Here is a 26,308-nt window from a genome sequence, read left to right as displayed (position 1 = left end):
TGACCTGGAAACATTGACCAACCCTTTGGTTCCTACCCTGTCAATAATTCCTCACTGGCTTATTAATTTGTTCGTTACCATGTCAAACAACAATGTATTCAAGGTGCTGCCCACTATATTCCAACTATAGAATTAGAAAAAACATATTTCCATGATTCCAACCGTTAACTAGGCCTAGATTTTCTTGCCCATATCATGCTGTGTGGCACAGTTTAGAAATTATAATAAAAGATGAAAAATTTGATGAAAATCATTTGTTTGGAGTTGGATTCAACAATATAAAATGGAGAAAGTCCCATTGAAATCACAATTTATTGTGATAAGATATTTTGTCCACATCACCCAGCCCTATAATGGGTATAGGGAAAATTTGAGTATCACGTAGTAGCCTAAATCTATCAATTTTACATTGAACTGAATGAATGGAATATAAATGACAGTCATCCAACATGCTGTAATAGAAGTAAGCCCATGCTCATAAAAAAAGAAAATCGCCCTCCCTCATCTTAAAAGTCAACAACCGCCAATGTACCACAGATTTATTGGGAAGGGCTGCAAGTCAAATATCAATCTAAAGAGAAACTAAGTGGATGATATTTCATGAGTCATTGACAAAGCGAAAGTAGAGAGAGTCAACTACCAAGCAAGTCTAAACTCCATACACCGTGGGTGAAATACAGTGCAGTCATAATATTTCAAATGTGTACATAGCCAAGCTTTCTATACCATCTTGCTTGCCATAGTTCAAAGTATTGAGGAGTGATTTGAGGAATATAATGAATCAACATTCTTACCTTTTTTACTAAGCTCTATAGCAGCTTCTAGAAGAACCTCTAACTCTCCCTTTGGAAGAACTGGAACAACCCAGCGGGGTCTGGAAACAAAACATCCACATGAATACAGATACACACACATTCCTTCTCACAACCACACACACCTCCTTATATCAACACACCCACCCATAGAACTCAATGCCAAACATACATACCTGTCGTTCAGCTTGGTCATGGGTGTAGGAGTGTGTTTGTACCTGTTGATCATGTCATCCAGCTTGGCCAGGTCTGTGTGAGGGAAGGCCGGCTCCTCCTCCTCCAGCTGGGGGGGGGCGTCCCCCTGACCCTGCTCATCCGGGGGGCTCACTGGAGAGTTCTCATTGGTGGAGTTAGGGGACGACGTCTGAAACACACCATCAAAAACAGAATATAGGGCAGAAATTCCCCAAATCCCAATTTCGCAATAACCCGCCTCAAAACTAGGGGAAACACTGACTCATAATATATAACAGGAGAGCTAGAGAGCCTAGTGACAGTCATCTGGACAGAACCAGTCTATTCCCAGTTCCCACCAACATTCACTCTTCAACACAAGCTCACATCATTCGGTCCTAACTTGGGATCTGCACCAGTCACTCAGACTTTCACTCAAAATCATGCATTGATGACATTGGGAGATTTGCGTAAAAAAAAGAATAACTTGCAATCTGCACGCGTCACTGAAGTTAAGGTCCAGCCCATAAAGAGCTGAGAGACAATTTCATAAGGAGGCACTGCTGTGATAGATAAGATCTTATCTGAGGCCCCTGTTGCAGCCAGGTCTCAAAACCCGTGACTGTACTCCAACAATCTACAACAAATATGGGATTTTTACAAACAGTAGCACTGTAGTATAGGAATGATCAGCTATAGAACTCCTTCTCCCCGAAACATACCCATATGTTTTGTTTTCCTAATGTAGCCTAAGCTAAAGCCAATTAGACAAACCATGAGGTACAATCAACATTATACACAAGCGTGCACAAAATGCACATTGCACACACACTAGGGGAGGCATGGAAAATACTTGACACCATGTCAGTGTGTGTGTGTGTAATATATTAATGTGGCATATGCAGGTGTTAAGGAGAAATGCAGTATGTCTCTTTAATTGTAAGGCTGTGAAAGTCCACAGATAAATTATTCTTTATTCCCATCATGTCTTCAAGAACTGTGTGTCTGACATATGTTAATGACTGTTCGTATGTATGAGCAGCAGTGGTAGCAGCAAGTGTGTGTGTCTGATGCGGGTAGCGGAGCTGAGAACTTGGGAAATGTGGGGGTGTGTGGAGAAGGCTCTTTCTGCTTGGTTGACCTACATAGCCAGCTTGCCTCTCACGTCTGGGCGCTACTCATCCCTAGCCCACACACACACACTCTCTCTGTCTTTATCTATTACTCTGGGGCTTGTGTTCATTGATTCCTACCTCCTCCTTCCAAGTCTCCCTGCCTTCTTTCTATCTCCCTCTGTGTGCCTAGGTGTGAGCACTGACTGTCACCCCCCTGCAGTTTAATTCAATTAGATGCGTCTCGGTGCTGCTGCTGTAACAATGTGGGCCACTGGTGCAGTATTTGTAACAGAACAACACTCAAGTCTAAACAATACACCAATATAGCATCCATCAAACACACAACTTGTGTTATGGTTTCAGAGGCCAAAACAGGTTTGATTTATAGTTACCGTTAAATGAATCAGGACAGCTTTATGCCCCACAGGGCACGAGGAGGACATTCATGTCATACTATGTGCTTTAGCACAAAGAGGAGCAGGAGGAGAGGATGGGGGCAACGAACGGCAGAGAGGAGAGGTGAAGAGGGGAGAGTAAAGGGCGAGAGATAGAAGAGGATGTTGAGACATGAAGAAGTGAGAGGATAGAGAAGTGAGAGGATGGGGCAGAGTAGAGGTAGAAGAGAGGACAAGGCAAAAACAGGATGTTGAGGTGAAGGACAGAAATCAAAAAGAACAGAGAGGCTTCTGACCTGGTTCTGTGGCAGCGGGGGCTGGCTCTGACTCTGAGCGTCGGGTGCCTGGCCTGCCTGGTTGTCGTTGCCCCCAACAGGAGAGCCACGAGTGGTGGCCGTCATGCTCGCTACGGGGCAGATCTTGGCAATCTTGGCCTCTTTTAGGGAGCACTGGCCAGGAGGGAAATCACAGGAGGCGCCTCAGCAACCTCAGAGGCAGAGCAGAGGGAGGAGAGCAGCGGCCGTGGCACGAGAGAGAGGGACAGAACCACCTGGAGATCTGGACGGGCCGCTGAGACCATTGCATAACCTGGAGAGAAGAGGGTTATAAGGTGTATGGGTTTTGTTGTCTGTAGACAAAATACTGCATGGTGGGATCACTCACAAAAACGTACAAACACGATAGGAGAGATTTCATGCGGGTCAATTCAATCAATGGGATCACTTCTCCGTTTATGGTCCGTTTGTGTGTTATATACATGGTTTCCTTTTTTCTTTTTTTAAGGCCATTATGCGTTGTCAAATCGAACCACAACTAGCTTGTTTGGGGGTCTCAGTGACCAACTTTGTCAGGTGAGCCTGATCAAATTTTTGGTAAGCAAAACAATAAACATACACCGAATTAGAAATGTGAAGACGAGCAGGTTTCAATTCTTAACGATTCTCTGGGACCTATCAGATTGGAAGGGAACAATCTTTTGTATTTTCCCCCGACATTTGCTTGATTGTGTTCCATTTTTGCAGTTTAGAAGCTTTGTTGTAGAGACAATGTGCGGAAGTAAGAGATAAGCGTTAGAGCGTTGACGTGATAAGGAGGAACGGTACAGAGAAACATGTTAAGCATGCACCCTCTATGGCTGCTTCTGAGTCTGGGTGTATCATTTCCAATCAGATAAGCTGAGATCTTGGCATGGATTGGCCAGGTTGTCAGTATCACCATTAGCGAAGCATAATATGACCTAGCTGCCAATCCAGTACTTGTTAGCACCACTAGACATCTTTGCAAATTCTACTTTTCTAGCATTCTGGCCTGGTCTTGTCTAGTGTAACACCCAGACATAGCTAGCCGGGCAGTGGAATCAAATGTTTGTCAGAGGTTAAAATAAAATGTAGATAATATCCTACAATGATATTGCTAGCAACGGAGAGTGATAAGACAGTGGGAAAGATAACAATCCTCAACAGATGGAAATAATCTCTCTGTTCATCAGTGAGGTTGCCAACTAGCATGTTTCAAGGGCTGTAGTGAAGTCGGAGAGCAGGCAGCAGCATCTCCGGTTAAAACAGCATGACATTGACACCATTGGCCTGACTCTGGAGAGGAAGAAGCCTAGAAGACCTCTGACTGCTCGTACCGCATGGATCCAATTAAGGCTAGTAGTGGAAATGCCACTACTATTGTATAAGGAAATCTAAAAGTGCACATTTTAGTCCCCCATTTTGTTCGCAAGCAAAGTTGTAGGCTATTTTACACAAACAAGCAAGAGAACAAGACAAACAGTTGTGGTTCAAGTCTAGCTATATGACTACAGTGGAGTGGAGTGTTACCTAGGGATGGCACAATTATCGTATAAATCTTGTAACCGACGACTATGGATAACAACCGTGAACAAACAAAACAAAAAACATAATCGTCATACTGTCATTCATTTCAGGAGAAAGGGGATTCAACTTCATATTTAAGTAACAGCATTTAAAAAAAAATAATAATAATAATTAACACATGAAGTGGGTAAAGTTGGTAATCATTTTACATGCAGAATAACACTTTGGTCAAAAGTTCCAGGTCAAAACCATTCATTTTTCAACAGGGTCGTCCGTCACCAAAGCTGGTTGTATTCATTAGGTACTGTATGTCACATCCAATTTTCAAAGATGCATTTCAAGTAAAACATGTATTTATTTTTTATAACATTTGCATGACAATGAATCATTACTCAAAATTCCAGAACAGCCCTAGTGTTATATAAATGGGCTCATTCAGACAGTATAACGACCATCATGCACGCAGCATAACCGACATGCCAGCAAGAAAAACTATTAATAGTCAAGTGGATCATTAGCAAGATGGAATTGCCTGTGTTCCATAGTGCTGTTTTGTCACCTATGACCCTGTCCACTTTGTTCAAATGTTGAAATCAAGTGGCCTACCTTTGAGTGCACAAAACATTAAGAACATTAAGTTCCTAATGTTTGGTATATTCAGTGTATATTTCCCAGAATGAGAACGAGTTGCCAAATCCTTATATAAATGTTTCATGCTTATTGCACATTTATAAAACAGACTAGACAGCTAGTATAACAGTCTATGGCTAAAATAATCCAAGCAGAACGTGATGCAACAAACTGAACATTCATTTTCCAGAATCATTGTTCATTGATATTCACATTTTAGCAGTGTCTGCTCTGCGCATAATTTGTGCAGTTGAAACATAAAAAGGGTATCATTAGAAAAGATAACTTCTCCCCTACTACAGTAAAATAATGTCTCTGTGTGTTTCGGTGTCCACAGTGCATTCGGAAAGTATCCAGGCCCCTTCCATTTTACCACATTTTGTTATGTTGCAGCCTTATTCTAAAATTTATAAAATTATATTTTTTCCTCAATCTACACACAATATCCCATAATCAGAAAGCAAAAACAGGTTTTTTGAATTTTTGCAAATTTAAATACCTTATTTATAGAACTATTCAGACCTTTTGCAATGAGATTCGAAATTGAGCTCAGGTGAATCCTGTTTCTGTTGATCAACCTTGAGATTTTTCAGAGCAAAAATCAAGACATGAGGTCGAAATGAATGTGTCCGTAGAGCTCCGAGACAGGATTGTGTCGAGGCACCGATCTGGGGAAGGGTACCAAAATAATTCAGCAGCATTATAGCTCTCCAAGAACACAGTGGCCTCCATCATTCTTAAATGGAAGAAGTTTGGACCACCAAGACTCTTCCTAGAGCTGGCCCCCGGCCAAACTGAGCAATCGGTTTGAAAGGCCTTGGTCAGGGAGGATGGTTACTGACAGAGCTCCTCTGTGGAGATGGGAGAAGCTTCCAGAAGGACAACCATCTCTGCACCACTCCACCAATCAGGCCTTTATGGTAGAGTGGCCAGACGGAAGCCACTCCTCAGTAAGTTACGACAGCATGCTTGGAGTTTGCCAAAAGGCACCTGAAAGGTCTCTCAGACCATGAGGTCTCTCAGACCATTTGGCCTGCATACCAAACGCCACGTCTGGAGGAAACCAGGCACCGTCCATACAGTGAAGCATGGTGGTAGCAGCATCATGCTGTGGGGTTGTTTTTCAGCGGCAGGGACTGGGTCAGGATCGAGGGAAAGATGAACGGACAAAGTACAGAGATCCTTGATGAAAACCTGCTCCAGAGTGCTCAGGACCACAGACTGGGGTGAAGGTTCACCTTCCAACAGGACAATGACCCAAAGCACAGAGCCAAGACATTGCAGGAGTGGCTTCGGTACAAGTCTCAATGTCCTTGAGTGGCCCAGCCAGAACCCGGACTTGAACCCAATCTAACATCTCTGGAGACCTGAAAATGGCTGTGTAGCGACACTCCCCATCCAACCTGACAGAGCTTGAGAGGATCTGCAGAGAACAATGGGAGAAATTCCACAAATACAGGTATGCCAAGCTTGAGCGTCATACCCAATTAGACTCAAGGCTGTAATTGCTGCCAAAGGTGCTTCAACAAAGTACTGAGTGAAGGGTCTGAATATTTATGTAAATGTTCAGTTTATTTTTAATTAACTTGCAAACATTTCTAAAAACCTGTTTTTGCTTTGTCATTATTGGGTATTGTGTGTAGATTGATGAGTGGAACAAATTATTTTATCCAGTCTAAAATTAGGCTGTAACGTAACAAGATGTGGGAAAGTTAAAGGGGTCTGAATACTTTCTAAATGCACAGTATGACCGATTCTTTTGGACCAAACCTCAAATGCAAATAGCGAGTTGAACACTTTTCAGAGAAGAAGAAGTGATCTCTCATCTTTGTTGTGTGAGTGGCAGGGGCATGGTGTGTGTGTGTGCAAACAGAGAGGAAGAGGCGAAGCGAGAGGTTTCACGCTCGCCAAAAAAAGCCCAATACGTTTCTATTTGCTTATTTTGGACCTAAACTTCTCGCCTGCCTTTTCCCACCTTTGGAACAATGACTCCCATTGTTACGGTGGAGACATGAGCATCTTGCTCTTATATACAGATCTCTGGTGTAAATGGGAATGTGCAGACAGCACACTAGGAGCATAGGAGACGAGACCAAAAAGACAACATGAGAGCAAGCGGACATAAATGCTCATAAAAACGATTCTTGCGATACAGGCATCTGGAATATCGCACAAAAACATTCATTCAATATAGTCGCCCTACACTCCACTTGGAATAATCATTGAACAAGGAATAAACCACTTAGTGACCAAAAGCCACACGATGGAAACTCTTACAATGTGTGCTTAGCGTGCAAGACTTATTTAAACAGGTAGCCCAATTCTGATCTTATATTTTTTTCACTAAATTGGTATTTTGACCAATCAGATCAGCTCTGAAAAATATCTGATGTGAAAAGATCTGATTGATCAATACGAATTAGGTGGAAAGAATATCAGAATTGGTCTGCCTGTCTAAACGCAGCCAAAGGGTTAAGGATGGAAATCTGGGATGGATGCGATTCCTACAAGACTACCACACTCAGTATTCTCCTCCACAATCCCACAGCATTGGCCATCCAGACAGTCCTCTCCTAATGTTTTAGATTGAGCAACAACAAAATTCAAACAAAAGCCATTGTTCAGAAAAGAAAATCCAATCCTCAGTTTAATATTCATTCGATTGAGATCAGAAGTAAAACAAAGGAATAGCCTAAGCACTCAAAAATACTGAACAAAAATAAAAGCAACAATTTTTTTTTTTTACTGAGTTACAGTTCATATATAAGAAATCAGTCAATTGAAATTCATAGGGGCCTTAATCTATGGAAAATACAGATATGCATCTGTTGGTCACAGATAACTTTTTAAAAAGTAGGGGCGTGGATCAGAAAACCAGTCAGTATCTGGTGTGACCATTTGCCTCACAGTGTGACATCTTCGCATAGTGTTGATCAGGCTGTTGATTGTGGCCAGTGGAATGTTGTCCCACTCCTCTTCAACAGCTGTGCGAAGTTACTGGATATTGGCGGGAACTGGAATACGACAATCCAGAGCATCCTCAAATGCTCAATGGGTGACATGTCTGGTGAGTATGCAGGCCATGGAACTGGGAGATTTTCAGCTTCCAAGAATTGTGTACAGAACCTTGAGACAAGCATTATAATGCTGAAACATACGTTGAAGGTGGTGGATGAATGACATGACAATGGGCCAGGATCTCATCACGGTATCGCTGTGCATTCAAATTGCCATTGATAAAATGCAATTGTGTTTGTTGTCTGTAGCTTATGCCTGCCCATACCAGAACACCACCATGGGGCATTCTGTTCACAACTTTGACATCAGCAAACCGCTCGCCCACACGACACCATACACGTGATCTGCAGTTGTGAGGCTGGTTGCACGTACTTCGAAATTCTATAAAACAAGGGGGCTTATGGTAGAGAAATGAACATTACATTCTCTGGCAACAGCTCTGATGGACATTCCTGCAGTCAGCATGCCAATTTCACATTCCCTCAACTTGAGACACCTGTGGCATTGTGTGTGTTGTATGACAAAACTGCACATTTTACAATGGGCATTTATTGTCCCCAGCACAAGGTGCACCTGTGTAATGATCGTGCTGTTTAATCAGCTTCTTGATATGCCACACCTGTCAGGTGGATGGATTATCTTGGCAAAGGAGAACTGCTCACTAACAGTTATGCAAACAAATGTGCACAACATTCAAGAGAAATAAGGTTTTTGCGCATATTGAACATTTCTGGGATCTTTTACATCAGCTCATGAAACATATTTTTGTTCAGTGGAAATAAAATAAAAGCCTGATGCTGATATCATATAAAAACATTTAGGCCTAGATTATATTGGGAGAAGACTGAAGTTCATACAGTGCATTTGGAAAGTATTCAGAACCCTTTACTTTTTCCACATTGTGTATAGAATAAGGCAGTAACGTAACAATTAACACACAATACGAAACTGCAAAACGAAACTGCAAAACTTAAATAACACATTATTTCAGACCTTTTACTCAGTACTTTGATGAAGCATCTTTGGCAGCGATTACAGCCTCTAGTCATCTTGGGTATGACCCTACAAGCTTGGCACATCTGTATTTGGGGAGCTTCTCCCATTCTTCTCTGCAGATCAACTCAAGCTCTGTCAGGATGGATGGGGAGCGTCGCTGCACAGCTATTTTTTGGTCTCTCCAGAGATGTTCGATCGGGTTCAAGTCCGGGCCCTGGCTGGGTCACTCAAGGACATCCAGAGAAGCCACTGCTCCCGAAGCCACTCCTGCATTGTCTTGGCTGTTTGCTTAGGGTCGTTGTCCTGTTGGATGGTGAACCTTCGCTCACGTCTGAGGCCCTGAGCACTGTGGAGAAGGTTTTCATCAAGGATCTCTGTACTTTGCTCCGTTCATCTTTCCCTCGATCCTGACTAGTCTCCCAGTCCCTACCGCTGAAAAACATTCCCACAGCATGATGCTACCACCACCATGCTCCACCGTAGGGATGGTGCCAGGTTTCCTCCAGATGTGGAATTTGGCATGCAGGCCAAAGAGTTCAATCTTGGTTTCAGACCAGAGAATCTCGTTTCTCATTGTCTGAGAATCCTATCGGTGCCTTTTGCCAAACTCCAAGCGGGCTGTCATGTGGCATCTACTGAGGAGTGGCTTCCGTCTGGCCACTCTACCATAAAGGCCTGATTGGTAGAGTGCTGCAGAGATGGTTGTCCTTCTGGAAGGTTCCCCCATCTCCACAGATGAACTCTGGCGCTCGGTCAGAGTGACCATCAGGTTCTTGGTCACCTCCCTGAAACCTCTCGCTTCGCCTCTTCCTCTCTGTTTGCACACACACACCATGCCCCTCCCCCTGCATTTGGCCAGGCAGCCAGCTCTAGGAAGAGTCTTGGTGGTTCCAAACTTCCTCCATTTAAGAACGATGGAGGCCACTGTGTTCCTGGCAATGCTGCAGAAATGTTTTGGTACCCTTCCCCAGATATGTGCCTCAACACGATCCTGTCTCGGAGCTCTACGGACAATTCCTTTGACCTCATGGCTTGGTTTTTACTCTGGCATGCACTGTCAACTGTGGGACCTTATATAGAAAAGTGTGTGCCTTTCCAAATCATGTCCAATCAATTGAATTTACCACAGGTGGACTCCAATCAAGTTGTAGAAACATCTCAAGGATGATCAACAGAAACAGGATACACCTGAGCTCAATTTCGAGTCTCATAGCAAAGGGTCTGAATACTTATATAAACAAGGTATCTGTTTATTTGTAATATATTTGCAACATTTTCTAAAAACCTGTTTTCACTTTGTCATTATGGGGTATTGTGTGTAGATTGATGAGGACTTTATTTATTTAGTCAATTTTAGAATAAGCCTGCAACGTAACAAGGAGGGAAAGGTCAAGGGGTATGAATACTTTCTGAATGCACTGTATGTAATGGAAATGTGTGACATACTGAACTCGCTGCCTGCTTTTCCTACTGCCATAAACCCTGACCAGAGGAAAACAATTATTCTACAAACCACATATGCTGGAAATGAGTCATACATCATTTCTAGTTGGTCTTATTCTAGACATGTAGGCCTAAAGTGCTGGTGGTGCACATGGTGTTGTAGTATTTGAACTCTGGGCACCATACAGCAAAGACAACATGTCTTTCTGAATTTCAGACAAGAGAGGAAAGGATTTTCTTAAGTAACCATGGGATTGGTTGGCCAGGAAGCCAGAGGTCTTTCATCCCTTTTGCGCTCACTCTTCAAGTCATTCCACCTCAAAAAGCACAAGTAAGAGGATTTACACCCACCATCTCAGATATTTCTAATTACAGGAACTATAAGAATGGCATTCCTGAAACATTATTTTGTTTAAATAGAATTGGTCATTTAAAATGTATAGGATTGACTGACTGCATTGGTTCTTTTTATAAGAAACATTGTGTTGAAAATCCAAAAATGTTTGCATAGTCAATTTCCACACAGTTCTGACACACACACTCTTACCCCACCAGACATGCCACCAGGGGTCTTTTCCACAGTCTCCAAATCCAGAACAAATTCAAGAAAGTATACAGCATTATATAGAGCCATTATTGCATGGAACTCTGTTCCATCTCATATTGCTCAAATGAACAGCAAACCTGGTTTAAAAAAACTGAAAGCCAACATCTAACTGCACAACACCTCTCCCCTATTTGACCTAGATAGTTTTTGTGTATGTATTGATATGTAGGCTACAGTGAGTTAGGCTAGGGCGATATATACCATATACCGGGGTATTTCTCTCCAGCTCAGGGACCCAGCTATGCATTTGGTTTGCTAACTTCATAGATCTAAGTGGCTAGATGTCAAGATCAAGAAGTATTTTTATTTTATTTTACCTTTATTTAACTAGGCAAGTCAGTTAAGAACACATTCTTATTTTCAATTATGATTTTTGTCCCTTGTTCAAAGAAATTAGCCATTGAAGTCACTTGCAATTTTTACCATAAATTGGTCTGAAAATACCAAGTTTTGCCCACAGATGCCGCTGTCCCTGCTACTGCCACCACACCCTTTTATACATTTTGCTGGTCTTGTGTTTATTCAATGGATCACATAATTTTCTTTGCAACTTTGTGTAGAAAACCAACAGCTTTTGCTCATGATGAAAATATATTGTGTGGTCAAGCCAGTCCTCCATGGAAGCAATTCAGTTTGTATTTCTCTTAGCAACCTAATGCGTCAACCCAAATCTCATTGAATAGTCCCAAAGAAATGGCAGCTCTGATGGCTATCCATATGGTGAAAGTATTTTCCTACAAGCCCAAAACTTTGATGGAGAAATGGACTAGTGACAAAAAAATGTGACAACCCTTATAAAATACAATGTGTTTTTCAATAAAATGATTAGAAAACGTCTCTATACGTACTGTGGTTAGTGACATTTTCCATTCAACCAAACACCATTGCTAAACACTATACAGTGTGTGTTTGGGCCTTTTTTGGGATTGATGTAATAAAACACAAGACACCATTAAAATGAATAAAAGGGTGTGGTGGCAGTAGCAGGAAAAGTGGCATCTAGTGGGCAAAACTTGGTACTTTGACTACATTATGGTAAAGATTACAAGCAACTTCAATGGAAAATTTCTCTGAACAGAGGACAAAAACCATCACCAGATTCAAAGGGAATGTGTTAAAGGTTGAAGAAGCAATACTCCAAGCAGCAGCTCTATACTACTTGTCAGACATAGAGAGTTGATACTGTATACTGGTTATTGGGGTGGGATTGGCGTGGGGTGATGTTGGCTTTTTACCATTTTATTGGGTTCTTCACAATTATGGTCGAAATCAGATGTTTGGTGCTATATATTTACTGAAGGTTATATGAACCCTGTGAATATAAAAATGGCCAATTTAGGTGTAATCAATTCACTTAATTTCTCAGAGATCAAATTATATTCCATATTTCAGGAATGCTAATCTTATGTTTCTAACTACAGAAACGATTTCTGCTGAAATGACCCCTTTACGATTCTGTTCCAGACCAGCACAGAACGTCTGGACGAGATACGCCTTTTTTCTCTGTCTTTGGGAGACCTGCTCAACCACTTCACAAATCAAAAGAAACTTCCTCGAAAATTAAGCCAAACTGCAGACAAATATAATTTCAATAACCAGCCTACAGAAAGACATAGCTTCAACTTCATAGAATGTCTATGACAAAGTTATCTCCATAACTTTTATTCTCCCTCCAGCAGGACCGTACAATCTGGTTTATAACCACACACCACACACACACTGACCCTGTATAAGCCAACAAAGGCCAGCCGCAGCTCCAGAGGACACATAAGGCCATGAGCCATAATGATGAGTATTGTTTACTCTCTCGGTCCTCTACGCCCAGCTGGAAGCCTGGGCACTGGCTAGTGCTCAGTCTGGCACAACTCAAATATAAATATATTGATTAGAATAGACAGACATGCCTTTCTTTGACATGTCAAATACTGAATCATGTCTGATTATCTATTCATGGCATTTCTATCTGCAAAGTCCAGTATGTTGCATCCTCCTGAACACAGGGACAACACCAGTCCTGCCTGGCAAAGATAGACAATATGACTGGAAATCCAATCCACACAAGTATTGGAACATGAGGGTTTGATCATGTATTCTAACATGATATTTCCTTCATAAAAGGCCACCCCTGCTAAGTCATTGTCAACATCCCCCCAAAAAAATATGTAACTTTTTTGTACACCAGGGGTCTGCCAAGACACCCTTTGAAAGGGACCGTGTGAGATTTTGGCATTTAGGTCCCTTTTTTCGATTTACCCAGAGTCAGATTAACTCATGGATACAATGTGTTTTTACAGTTCGAAGTTGCCAACTAGTGTTAAAGCAATTGCTAACCAGGGTTAGCGCAATGACTGGAAGTCTATGGGAATAGTTCATGTTGACTTCCAGTCATGGGAACAACTAGCATGCTAGCGGTTCCTGTAGACCAGGGGTCGGCAACCTAAGGCACGCGAGCCAGCCTTGGCACGCGAGGGTATTTGCCGTGGCACGCCAATGCTTGGCAAGTCATCCCACCCCCCCAAAATAATACAAATATTTAAATTATATAGGCGGCACTGAAGATGAGACTAGTTTTCGCATAGCTAACAGATAGCAAACCTTAAGTTATTTAAAAAAAAGTTAAGGGCACAAAATGTCATCAGCAAAGAAAAATAAGGCAAACGTCCACTCATTTATTGCCTATGATTCCTTTTACTTTAGGGCCAGGCTGTTTGCGCTCTGTTGTAAAACTGCTATTTGTCAGACATCAAGTGCACATTGCATTTTGAAACGAGACATGCGGACCAGGCAGAAGGAATCAAGAGGGCCGTGTCCAGGTATGAAAAGCAAGGCACTGTGGGGTTTTTTCATAAAAAAATTGCACAGTGCATTGCTAAACATGGAAAACCATTTATTGATGGGGAATATATCAAGGCTTTCCTCGGTAGTTCATAGGCTTTATTTGATGGATTGCCTAACAGACACAATCTTCTCAAAGATAAGACATGCATGTGTCTGCCAGAACTGTTGAAAGGCATGTTCCCAAAATAGCTGAAAGGGTAAAGGAGTTGCAAACTGTAGAGTTAAAAGATGCACCTGTGTTCAGCGTGGCTCTTAATGAGTGTGGATGTGAATGACATTACACATCTGGCAGTAGTTGCAAGATACTGTGACAGAGCAGGTACGCAAGTAGCTGCTTTGTCTAAAACAGATACATGGTAACACTAAAGGGGAAGGTGTAGCAAAAAAGCCTTCACGGATCATTTTGAGGAGAGGTTTCGAAATTAACAACATATTCACTATTACAACTAACCGTGCCCCCACTATGGTGGGGAAACAGGATTCGTAAAGCTGATTGAAGATATGATTGGCCACCCCGTGGTTAAATTTCACTATCATTCAACAAGAGAAACTGTGTTCCAAGAATTCAAATTCCGATTTAGGTACTGTAATGGCTACTGTAATTAAAATTGTGAATTCCCTTGTTGCTCGCTCATATGTCACAGTGTCAGTCACTGCTGGAAGCTCTTGAACAAATCCACAAAGACTTGCCTCTCCACTGCAGTGTCAGGTGGTTAAGTGGAGGGAAGGTTCTGGAACGGTTCGTGGAGTGTTTGGATACATTTGAAGCCTTTCTGGCTACAAAAAGGGCCAAAACTACCCAGAGCTTGAGGATGAGGATTGGCTTGTAAAACTGGATGTTTCTCACTGACATAACAGGTCACCTCAATGAGCTCAACCTGTGCCTGCAGGGTGCAGGCCAGACAGTGCTGGATCTGTTCCATGCACATAAGGCATTCCCTGCCAAGCTAGAAGTCTACTTGCGGGATATTCAAAGTGGAAAGTTCCGCTACTTCAAGCAACTCAAAGGGCTGTCAACGCGACACACTGTCAGTACATGGGGATGCTGTACAAGGGGGTGCTGAAGTCCGAGTTCTCTGTCCGATTTTCAAGCAACATCTATTTTGATGAAGCCAGAGAACTTTGAGGAGAGCAACTTGGGTCTGTCTGTGTGTCACTGGATAGGGACCGAGGACTCTGAAATGCAGCTGTTCTAGCTCAAGGCAACCTCCCTTTGGTCATCAAAATTCACAGCGCTGCGCAATGAACATGAAGACAGAGAAATCAGGGGGCCTCCATTATCCACTGTTGGGAGAGCCTGCCAGTGAAAGATGACAGTCTGCAGAAGGTTGCATGTGTAATGCTTTCAGTATTTGGATCCATATATCTATGTGAACATATCTTTCACACATTAAGTCGATCCCCTCACGCAGCCGGCTGGCAACATACCACTCGGAAGCCTGTGTACAGCTAAAAGTCTCCAAATATGGCGCAGATATGTGTCTCGGCAATGGGAAGCAGAGACAAGAATCAAAAAAAATCAAAAAATCGGTAAGATGAGATTTTCAATACAAAATGATATAACCTTGTGATGTTCATGGCAGTAAATTTCAGTAAGTAGTAATGTGAACGTGTGTGTGTTGCAGAGGATTTGGAATAAGAGACTGGGGAGACAGGAGACTAAGTAGACTACGATTCTCAGCAGCAGATATGGACTTGATCATACAGAAATAAGTCATTTTTTATTACATTCAGTTATGTTTAGGGCTGTTGGTAGGCCTAACAGTCATCTCAGTCTTTTTACAAACTGAACCTTGTATTCTGCAATAACATTTTATATTTAAATCACATTTATTATTCAGCCCTTTTAATTCTGTAGCCTGTTTTAATGGAACGGTTCGACAAAAATGCAAGTAATGAGGTGCAATTTATACACATTATTAACAAAGAGTTATAACTAACATTTCCAAGTGTTGTAACAAAATTTCCATAGAAAAACAATTGAAACGTCTGATAAATGCAATTGAAAACGGCAAGGAAGTGTCACATCACAACGAAATTATGATTCTATCTTGATGAAAACGCAAAGGAATATTGTCCATAAATCAAAACACTAAACATATTAAAGCCACTAAATTCAGGCCATCAAGTCACAATAAGGACGACTTCAAAATGCAGATATCAAAATGACCATTGCATTAACACAGCTAACCACAACAGCATATTTCAGGCAAATATACATAATGCATTAAGAGGCATAACATCAAAGGAATTACTTACAATCACCAAGGATGCATGCCAAACAAATTCAACCAAACAATGGCAAAAATCCCTAAGTACAATACAAAGATCTATAAATGCGTTTTAAAAGGAGTGAAGACCACGCTGGATTCAACACCTTGGACAGAGCCTTGGTGCGGCTTTGCTCATCTGGGCTCCCGAGCAGTCTAAGACACTGCATCTCAGTGCAAGAGGCGTCACTACAGTCCCTGGTTCAAATCAAGGCTGTATCACATCCGGCCGTGATTGGGAGTCCCATAGGGCGGCGCACAATTGGCCCAGAATCGTCCGGGTTTGGCCGTCATTGTAAATAAAAATCTGTTCTGAACTGACTTGCCTAGTTAAATAAATACAAATCTGATGTAGGTAGGCCTATAGTGGAGCTCTGCGATGCTAATAGAAAGCTCCTCTGTTTAACAAGCTATGGAATTCTCCCGTTTCTGGGCAATTAGACATTCAATAGACAATTAGTTGTACTGCACATATGAAAATCATAACTGGCATGCAGATCAGTAGAAATGGTAGGATAAATTCTAAAATTGGCACTAGACACAAGAGGTTGCTGTAGACTTAGTCATCACACCAACACTAGATAGCAACGGGTTGCAAAACTACCTACAACTTCCTTCAATCTGCACGCAGAGACATAAAAATAGTATCCATGATGAGTTCATCTGACTAAGTAGAAAAAGGGCTAAGTTGCCAAGATCTTGCACTATCCCTTCAAGATAGGAGTGACAAGTTGCAACTTATGTATAGCAAACAGCAAGCAGTGGCACAAATGAGAGCCAGCAGCACACAGCTGTCAGCCCAGCCAGTAAGGACATTTTGAGGATACTGAAACTGAGACATTTCCTGTTCTTTCTGCAGGTGGCCACTGACGTCAGAAACATGCCATTAAACTGCTTCTATTAAAATATATTTCCTAGCCTAGAAAGCCCAGCTCAAAACATTATGTAGGCTACAGTTGGATTACCATTCATTTCAATCAGTAACTATGTATTGAAAATGAATCCATACTGAATGGCATTGTTAGACACGGTGGTCATCCTCTGTTCAACATCTTTCAGTCTCTCACTGGAAGGCTAATAACACAGAAATGCTGTTGCGGCCTGTCGGGCTAGCTAGCACTCTAAACATCATTGGCTGGCTATGCCATGTTATGTTATGAAATGGGCCTTTAACTACAGCTATATCACGGATGACATGGGCCACAAAACAGTAATAGCCAAACTGACAGTCTACTCCTAAATCAGACTCCGATATCAGCTATGTCCATGATGACATTGGAGGTAACAAATAAATAAATAAATGCTACTGATCTAGTTAGCTAGCTGATTAGCTATGTATGTCTTCCATCATTATGGTAAGATCACTAGCTACAAAAACAATCACTGAATAGGTAGTATAACTATAACTTTAAGGACGTTGACCAGTAATTGATAAGCTTGTTGACGCACTCGTTTACAAGTTATACAAATAAATATCACAATTGACCCTACACGTCCATGATTATGCTGCTTCATCTTGCTATCTAGCTATCTAGATACATAAAATACTTCGAACAAGATCAACATGTCAACGTATCTAGCTAACGTTAGGTTGGCTCTGATCTGAGTTGATTCATAAAGGAAATAAATATGTTATTCTGAAGTCAGAATGGCATATCTTTAAACATCGCAAATCGAAAACTTTGGTAAAAACAGCTAGCTAGCTAAATTAGGAAGCTAACAGCACTCCTATACGGCTAATATGACTTATAGAAAGCCTGATATCGCAGTGCGAACTGCCCCTTGAAGGCCTAGTTTCCAATCGCAGTTTTCCGGGCCTTTGGCCTGACCAACTAGCGTTAACTAACCGTTGATGCAAGTTCATTTGGGTACGGATAGGTTGCTAGATATCTGGCTAGATTTACAGACACATTACGAATTGCTTGTTAAGAAACATTTGCATTCAGCAGAGAAGGGGCTAGTTAGCTAACTCGATAACGTGAGCTAGCTAGCTGAGCTAACTGTAGTTATGTAGCTAACGTTAGCTACTGTAGTTGTTTTGGAGTAGGCCGCGCAACCACGTCCATAGAGAAATAATTGTATGTGGTACTAGTTAACGTTAGCTCACCTAGCCAACGTTGACTAGTTAGTTTATGTCACTGTGCGACATTTCACGATTGAAACCATATTAAAACTCAGACATTACTTAGGGTTCAGGGTGGGGAACCGCCTGCCATTACCTAGATAACTTAAACGTCAACTAACTAGCAAGCAAGCAAGCAAACGAACATTGTCTGATATCGACCCGGCTTTCAACAACGTTAGCTAGTTGTTTAGCGATCAAAATAGTTAACTCCACATTGAAGACCCGTTTTCCCTGCTCTGACAGTGAGTGAGTCAGTAAACTTGGCTAACTAGCTAGCCAACGTTAGCTACCTTCTGCCAGAACCAACTAACTTAGCACGTTTACAATCCAAGTTGAATTCTTCAATGATTAAAGACGTGTATCAATGTATTTCAGGCCAATAAAATGTCAAACAAAAGAAATAGCTAGCTAATGTTACCAAGTCAGCTGCCATACCCACACTACACCAGTTGACAATGTTAAGAGCACAAGCTAAGTTAGCTAGCAAACTAGCAGCTAAAAACTTACCAGGAATTTGATAGGACTTCTCTATTCACGAACTACTCCAGCCTTGACGATTGTGTCGTTGTTTATGACATAAATGTGTCCTATATACTGCTATTTCATATTAAGCTCAACTGTCTGTTAGAATAACCTGGTTCCTTGGTTTTTTTTGGTCATATCTTGGGTGTTTTTCCTGCGTCACCAGCGCGGTAGCAGCCCCCCCGACTCTGTCTAGTCAGTTCGGTCCTAGCCAGTCAGTCACAGCTTGCTGCTAGCAGAGAACCGCTTCAACATGGCGGAAGCACAGCCCTGAACAACGTCGCTGGTGAAAACAGATGCCAAACGCCTTTCGAACTCCAACCGTCAACATTAGTTAGCGAGCCAACTACTAGCTCTTCTGTGTAGCATCACTTTGCAAATGGAACCCGTGCTGAATGGTCAAAAATCCATACAATGTAGATGGTTGACTCTAACCCCGATATTGGATTCGCTTATCCAGGATTTTATTTAAACCCCGATTTCAACGCTTGTTGAACCAAAAAGGATGTTTGTAGGCCTATATATCGCCTCCTACTGTCATGGATCTGTTGTTGAGTCTGTTGGTCAGATATTCAACAACAAAAATCAGCGGACATTGAAAACATATAAATTGGTCAGAGATAAATATTTATAGATGAATATGACCTATCATAAATAGTTTATTATTGGGCTAATAAGACACATTTCAATTGGCCCAAGGAGTAAAAACTAAGGCTCTGTTCAAATACCAATAGGACACATTGAAATACATCCCTTCCTTTATTCTTTCATGTGGGTGATTACTGATCTGACATGATTAGTGAAATCAATGCATTCTTCAATGAAGCAATCATTTTTAATTTGAACAAGGCCCCCAAAAGGTGTCCCCTTCCAGGTGCAGCGGGTCCCCTTGGCCCTTCCCAAGAGTGGGTGCCAGAAGATACCAAACCTACCTTTACGATTTTTTATACTGTGCACTGAGGTCGGAACGCAATCATGGTTACATTAAGACACCGTTAGTAATGGCAGTGTCAGCCAATCAGCTCCTTTGTTGTTCAACGCGACGTGCCATTCCATAATTGCTGCTGTGGCTACTGCTCGTTAGCGTGAGGACGAAAAGGGCAGTTTTCTGGGAAAACTAGCAGTATTTCAATCTTCTCGGTAGAGCAAGGTGGATAAAGGTAAAATTTGGAGTCCAGTGGCATATCCCACCCCTGCATTGAGGTACATTTTCTTACTCATATCTCGTTCCAGCTCCACAGTGTCTTAATGTAACCATGATTGCATTCCAACCTCAGTGCAGTTCAGTATAAACAGTCATAAAGGTAGGTTGTTATCTTATGGCAACCACTCTTGGGAAGGGCCAAGTGGTCCCGCTGCCCCTGGAATCATCTGGCAACAAGAGGGCTAGCCCCTCCAACACGTATCTGTAGAATGTGAGGAGGATGCTGGTACATCAGCTCATAGACAGATGAGGAGGGGTCAGGTTACTAAACTTTGTCTCTCACTCTGTGTGTGTGTCTGTGTGAAAAAGGCAAATGTTTAGATAGTGTTCACCTCATTTGCTTGATGTATTGAGCCCCTCTAAATTGCTGAAGATCCCTAGGTTACAGTTCATATAATGAAATCAGTCAATTGAAATGAATAAATTAGGCCCTAATCTATGAATTTCACATTAATGGGAAAACAGATATGCATCTGTTGGTCATAGATACAGTACCTAGGGCGTAGATCTTAAAACCAGTCAGTGTCTGGTGTGACTACCATTTGCCTCATGCAGCGTGACACATCTCCTTCACATAGAATTGATCAGGCTGTTGATTGTGTCCTGTGGAATGTTGTCCCACTCCTCTTCAAGAAGGTTGCTGGATATTGGAGGGAACTTGAACACTCTGTCGTACACGTCAATCCAGAGCATCCCAAACAAGCTCAATGGGTGACATGTCTGGTAAGTATGCAGGCATGAAAGAACTGGAAAAAATGTTGCTTCCAGAAATCGTGTACAGATCCTTGTGACATGGGGCCTTCCATGAAACATGAGGTGATGGCGGCAGATGAATGGCACGACAATGAGCCTCAGGATCTAGTCACGGTATCTCTGTGCATTCAAATTGTCATTGATAAAATGCAATTATGTTTGTTTTCCGTAGCTTATGCCAGCCCATACCATAACCCCACCACCGCTATGGGGCACTCTGTTCACAACGTTGACATCAGCAAACCGCTCGCCCACACAACGCCATACACATACTCTGCGGTTGTGAGGCCGGTTGGACGTCCTGCAAAATTCTCTAAAACGACATTGGAGGCGGCTTATGATAGATAAATTAACATTAAGTTATCTGGCAACAGCTATGGTGTACATTTTACAGTGGCCTTTTATTGTCCCCAGCACCAACTTCTTGATATGCAACACTTGTCAGGTGGATGGATTATCTATGCAAAGGAGAAATGCTCACTAACAGGGATGTAAACAAATTTGTGCACAATATTTGAGAGAAATAAGCTTTTTGTGCGTATGGAACATTTCTGTGATCTTTTATTTCAGCTCATGAAAGATGGGACCAACACTTTACATGTTGCGTTTATGTTTTTGTTCATTGTAGAAGAAGATAAAAGGAAATACTCAAAGACTTGAAGTCCAGTGTACAATTACCTTTGGTTAGGATCAGAGACCTGCACAGTATGAATGAATGAACTATGAACTACTGTTGGGAGACAACAGCTAGAGAAAGCGCTCAACTGCTGACTCACTAGACAGCCACAGTCCAGCGGCTAGAGCGGGATTAACCCCTGCACACACATTTTCCCTCTACAGCTGTGTGTGTGTGTGTGTGTGTGTGTGTGTGTGTGTGTGTGTGTGTGTGCCTGTTTGTGGGTGCATGTGTGTGGATAATTGTTTGTGTGTGTTCCAGCACTTTCCCTTTATCTCCTCTTTTGTGCATCAACCCTCATGCCTGTCCTCTGTCCTGTCAGTGGTTTGAAATTTCAGCCAGGGCACAGTTGTTCTTGAAATCTACAAGTAGGTGAAGCAATCTGGTAAATCCATAATCTGACCATTATCTGCTTTCTCTGTTCTCCCCAGAGCTTTGTCACTTTTCCAGACAAGGCAGCCATGTAATGCAATAAGAGACTTTGACAGTTATTTGAAGAGTTTATTTCCAAAACACTATGTCCATTTTTACCAGTGTGCTCTTTCTTTTTAAGAAGGTACCAAATAGTTGATTTGGCCACATCCAATTTTTTTGCTAGCTCTCTGATGGGTTTGTTTATATTTTTCAGCCTAATGATGGCTTGTTTCACTGGCAGTGACAGCTCTTCGGACTTCATGTTGAGTGTTTACAGCAACAGATTCCAAATGCAAAAGCCACACTTGAAATCAACTCTAGACCTTGTATCTGCTTACTTGTAAATTAACTAATGAGGGAATAATTCACACTTGGTCATGGAACAACTGACCAGCCAATTGTCCCATTACTTTTGGTCCCTTAAAAGGGGGGGGACCACATATAAAACGTGCTGTAATTCCTACACTGTTCACCCGATTTGGATGTACAGTTGAAGTCGGAAGTTTACATACACTTAGGTTGGAGTCATTAAAACTTGTTTTTCAACCACTCCACAAATTTCTTGTTAACAAACTATAGTTTTGGCAATTCGGTTAGGACATCTACTTTGTGCATGACACAAGTAATTTTTCCAACAATTGTTTACAGACAGATTATTTCACTTATAATTCATTGTATCACAATTCCAGTGGGTCAGAAATGTACATACACTAAGTTGACTGTGCCTTTAAATAGCTTGGAAAATTCCAGAAAATAATGTCATGGCTTTAGAAACTTCTGATAGGCGAATTGACATCATTTGAGTCAATTGGAGGTGTACCTGTGGATGTATTTCAACGCCTACCTTCAAACTCAGTGCCTCTTTGCTTGACATCATGGTAAAATCAAAAGAAATCAGCCAAGACCTCAGAAAAAACTATTGTAGACCTCCACAAGTCTGGTTCATCCTTGGGAGCAATTTCCAAACGCCTGAAGGTACCATGTTCATCTGTACAAACAATAGTACGCAAGTATAAACACCATAAACACCACTCCAACACTGCCATAAAAAAGTCAGACTACGGTTTGCAACTGCACATGGGGTCAAAGATTGTACTTTTTGGAGAAATGTTCTCTGGTCTGATGAAACAAAAATAGAACTCTTTGGCCATAATGACCATTGTTATGTTTGGAGGAAAAAGGGGGAGGCTTGCAAGCCGAAGAACACCATCCCAACCGTGAAGCACGTGGGTGGCAGCATCATGTTGTGGGGGTGCTTTGCTGCAGGAGGGACTGGTGCACTTCACAAAATCGATGGCATCATTAGGAAGGAAAATTATGTGGATATATTGAAGAAACATCTCAAGACATCAGTCAGGAAGTTAAAGCTTGGTCGCAAATGGGTCTTCCAAATGGACGATGACCCCAAACATACTTCCAAAGTTGTGTCAAAATGGCTTAAGGACAACAAAGTCAAGGTATTGGAGTAGCCATCACAAAGCCTTGACCTCAATCCTATAGAAGACTTGTGGGCAGAACTGAAAAAGTGTGTGTTCTGAGCAAGGAGGCCTACAAACCTGACTCAGTTACACCAGCTCTGTCAGGAGGAATAGGCCAAAATTCACCCAACTTATTGTGGGAAGCTTGTGGAAGGCTACCTGAAACGATTGACCCAAGTTAAACAATTTAAAGGCAATGCTACCAAATACTAATTGAGTGTTTGTAAACTTCTGACCCACTGGGAATGTGATGAAAGAAATAAAAGCTGAAATAAATCATTCTCTCTACTATTATTCTGACATTTCACATTCTTAAAATAAAGTGGTGATCCTAACTGACCAAAGACAGGGCATTTTTACTAGGATTAAATGTCAGGAATTGTGAAACTGAGTTGAAATGTATTTGGCTAAGGTGTATGTAAACTTCTGACTTCAACTGTAAATATCTTCAAATTAAACCTGGAAGTCTGCACTTTCAGCTCATTTTCATTATTTAATTTTAACTCCAATATGCTGTGGTAGACAGCTAAAATGATAACTTGGTCAATGTCCAAATATTTATATAGCGTTTTGCAAAAAAAACACATTTTAATTCACAACTAAAATCAATTAATAAAGAATCTGAGAACAGTAATATATTACACACACATGAAGGTACCCATAAGAAAAAGTTTCTGATGACAAAAAACACAGAAAGTTGAAAAATATGTGGATGTAGCGTTTGGAAATATATATATATTTTTAATGATTATCTTGTTTGTTTCACAGTTAGATTATGTGTTAATGTTTTGATTGCCATGTTATTTTGCAGCCATGTCGTATTGACTTAAAGCTATGTATCATCCTGTGAAAATGAAATGGAAGGGAATGGAAAAGTAATTCCTATTTCCTGCCTCTGGGAATTGAGGATTCAGCAGTTATTCAAATCAGAATTCCATCCTAATACCTTTACCACTGACCCTGCCAACATAATCCATGTCTTGTCATGCTTTTCTTTATCACCAGCCAGTTTCAGGTCCATGAGGAATTGAAATGAATTGCATCGCATAACTTTTATTTAATTTATTTTTCATTACATTTATTTTATAGGGACAATACACATCAATCTTCAAATATATAACATTTATACTGGTGTGTGTCTCTTTGTTTTTTCCTGTATTTTGTTTTGTCTGTGTGTTCTCCTCAGGGACAAATAAGGTGTATCTGTTATATGATCTATCTTACTAAAATGTCATGCACAGTATCCCATACGAAATGACAGGGCATATTATAAAAGTCGTATAAACAGTCAAAATACCTTAATTATCGCTCACGAAAACACTGGCGCTGATCAGGGGCCAGTGATTGTTTATGGTCTGAACTAATTGACAAATCTAGGGAATGAATACTGATCTTGGAACAGCAGAGTAAACTCTCACGGGCGACTCCTTCCATTGTTTCTCTAAAATCCGTATCCGGGTCTTCCTTTCCACCAAACCGTGATCACTTCCCGTCAGGCTGCAAAGATGGCGGTTGAACAGCGTTGAATCTTTTCTGTAATAAGCAATTAAAACGCGGATATTTGCGACTTTTTTATGGGGCGAAGTCGCCGAGCCCCTACTAAATAACTATTTTGCGCGAAATGGTGTAGAATACGTGTAAGATTGGTACCAGTTCAAAGTAATTGCGAGTCGATAGTTTTACATTTTTTCGGTCTCCATCCGTGGAGCTTGCCTTGTTATTTTAAAATGGCTCCGGTGCAGATTGGATCAGATGGGCAACTGGTCCCTATCGGGGGTACCACCTCGGCCACCCAGCCGCCACCTCCCGGACCCCCGGCCACCCAAGGGGTCCGGCTGAGCCTGCTGATTGAGTTTCTCCTGCAGAGGACCTACCATGAAATCACCCTATTGGGTGAACTGTAAGTCATGACGAGACCCCGTTCAATGCAATGCGTCTTTATTAATTGAGATTCCTTCATTTTCATAATGATTTCATAAATTGTAAAATTACGTAATACCTGAAAGTTACCAATACTGTTTCTGTCTTTCTTGCAGTCTTCCCAGAAAAACAGACATGGAAAGGTATGTGTGTCTCTTGTTTCACTGTGTGTACTCACTGATTAAATTGACTTGTCAAATTGGGAATGTTGTTGTATGTGACATCTTCTTTTGCCTGTATTTTCTACTGTTTCTTACAGAAAAATCGAGATTGTCCAGTTTTCCAGTCGGACCAGGCAGCTGTTTGTGCGTCTCCTTGCCCTAGTGAAATGGGCCAGCAACGCCGGGAAGGTGGAGAAGTGTGCGGTATGTATGCTAGACTACAGTACTCTACACCAAACACTCTCAAAGTGGGCATAGATGACCAGATACTATCTTGAGTTATGCACATAACTCTAACCTTTTCACATAAAACTTTTCAGAATTTTCCACACTGACATCAATGCAGTGTTTATGTTTAACTTTGAGTTAGGCCTACTTGCACATAATTCAAAATAATACTGAGTACGGTCATAAGCTAACCTGACCTTTAACCCCTAACCTCCTGTTTTCACGGTAACAGATGATATCCAGCTTTCTGGACCAGCAGGCCTTCCTATTTGTGGACACGGCTGATAGGCTGGCATCGTTGGCAAGGGACGCCCTGGTGCACGCCCGCCTGCCCAGCTTTGCCATCCCGTTCGCAATCGACGTGCTCACCACCGGGTCATACCCTCGCCTGCCCACCTGCATACGGGTAAGACACTCCTAACTAGTCTGTGTCCACTGTGTTCATTTTCATTTTTTCCCCCATAGTCTATTGTTTTGACCTCTTGACCTGGCCTCTTATTTTAATTGAAAGCTGGTTCTCAGTTGACTTGCCTGGTTAAATAGTGGTCAAATAGAATGAGACACCTGATGCCTCTGTGTTCGTAAGCCACTATGGTTGAAGTAGCCTCGGTGCCTGTCTAGTTTGGCCAAAAATGCTGTTGTTCATGTATGTACTCTGTCAGTTGTGTGCGATGTACATTATGTGCACAAACACAGAAATCTTTAG

General features: G+C 41.7%; 2 protein-coding genes across 8 annotated transcripts in view; one reads left to right on the top strand and one right to left on the bottom strand.

The window, feature by feature from the left end:
* Window positions 1–19,184, bottom strand: part of LOC120064328 (probable ubiquitin carboxyl-terminal hydrolase FAF-X) — an 88,744-nt gene extending 69,560 nt beyond the window's left edge. For 3 of the 6 annotated variants that reach the window (XM_039014824.1, XM_039014825.1, XM_039014826.1), the window contains exons 1-4: window positions 18,754–19,182; window positions 2,793–3,084; window positions 1,031–1,176; window positions 795–874 (exon numbers count right to left, since the gene is read on the bottom strand). In XM_039014824.1, the coding sequence (XP_038870752.1) occupies window positions 795–874; window positions 1,031–1,176; window positions 2,793–2,897 (331 nt within the window). In that variant the 5' untranslated portion in view covers window positions 2,898–3,084; window positions 18,754–19,182. Of the gene's footprint in view, window positions 1–794; window positions 875–1,030; window positions 1,177–2,792; window positions 3,085–18,753 lie in introns of all 6 variants that reach the window. The other 3 variants (XM_039014827.1, XM_039014829.1, XM_039014828.1) reach the window with 2 other exon arrangements.
* A 5,600-nt stretch (window positions 19,185–24,784) lies between these two features.
* Window positions 24,785–26,308, top strand: part of med14 (mediator complex subunit 14) — a 51,130-nt gene continuing 49,606 nt past the window's right edge. For both annotated transcript variants that reach the window (XM_039014822.1, XM_039014821.1), the window contains exons 1-4: window positions 24,785–25,193; window positions 25,330–25,356; window positions 25,473–25,578; window positions 25,835–26,008. In XM_039014822.1, the coding sequence (XP_038870750.1) occupies window positions 25,021–25,193; window positions 25,330–25,356; window positions 25,473–25,578; window positions 25,835–26,008 (480 nt within the window). In that variant the 5' untranslated portion in view covers window positions 24,785–25,020. The remainder of the gene's footprint in view (window positions 25,194–25,329; window positions 25,357–25,472; window positions 25,579–25,834; window positions 26,009–26,308) is intronic.

This window comes from Salvelinus namaycush, chromosome 19 (genome assembly GCF_016432855.1).
Source record: "Salvelinus namaycush isolate Seneca chromosome 19, SaNama_1.0, whole genome shotgun sequence".
NCBI lineage: Eukaryota > Metazoa > Chordata > Actinopteri > Salmoniformes > Salmonidae > Salvelinus > Salvelinus namaycush.
This window is presented reverse-complemented; position numbering and strand designations above follow the sequence as displayed.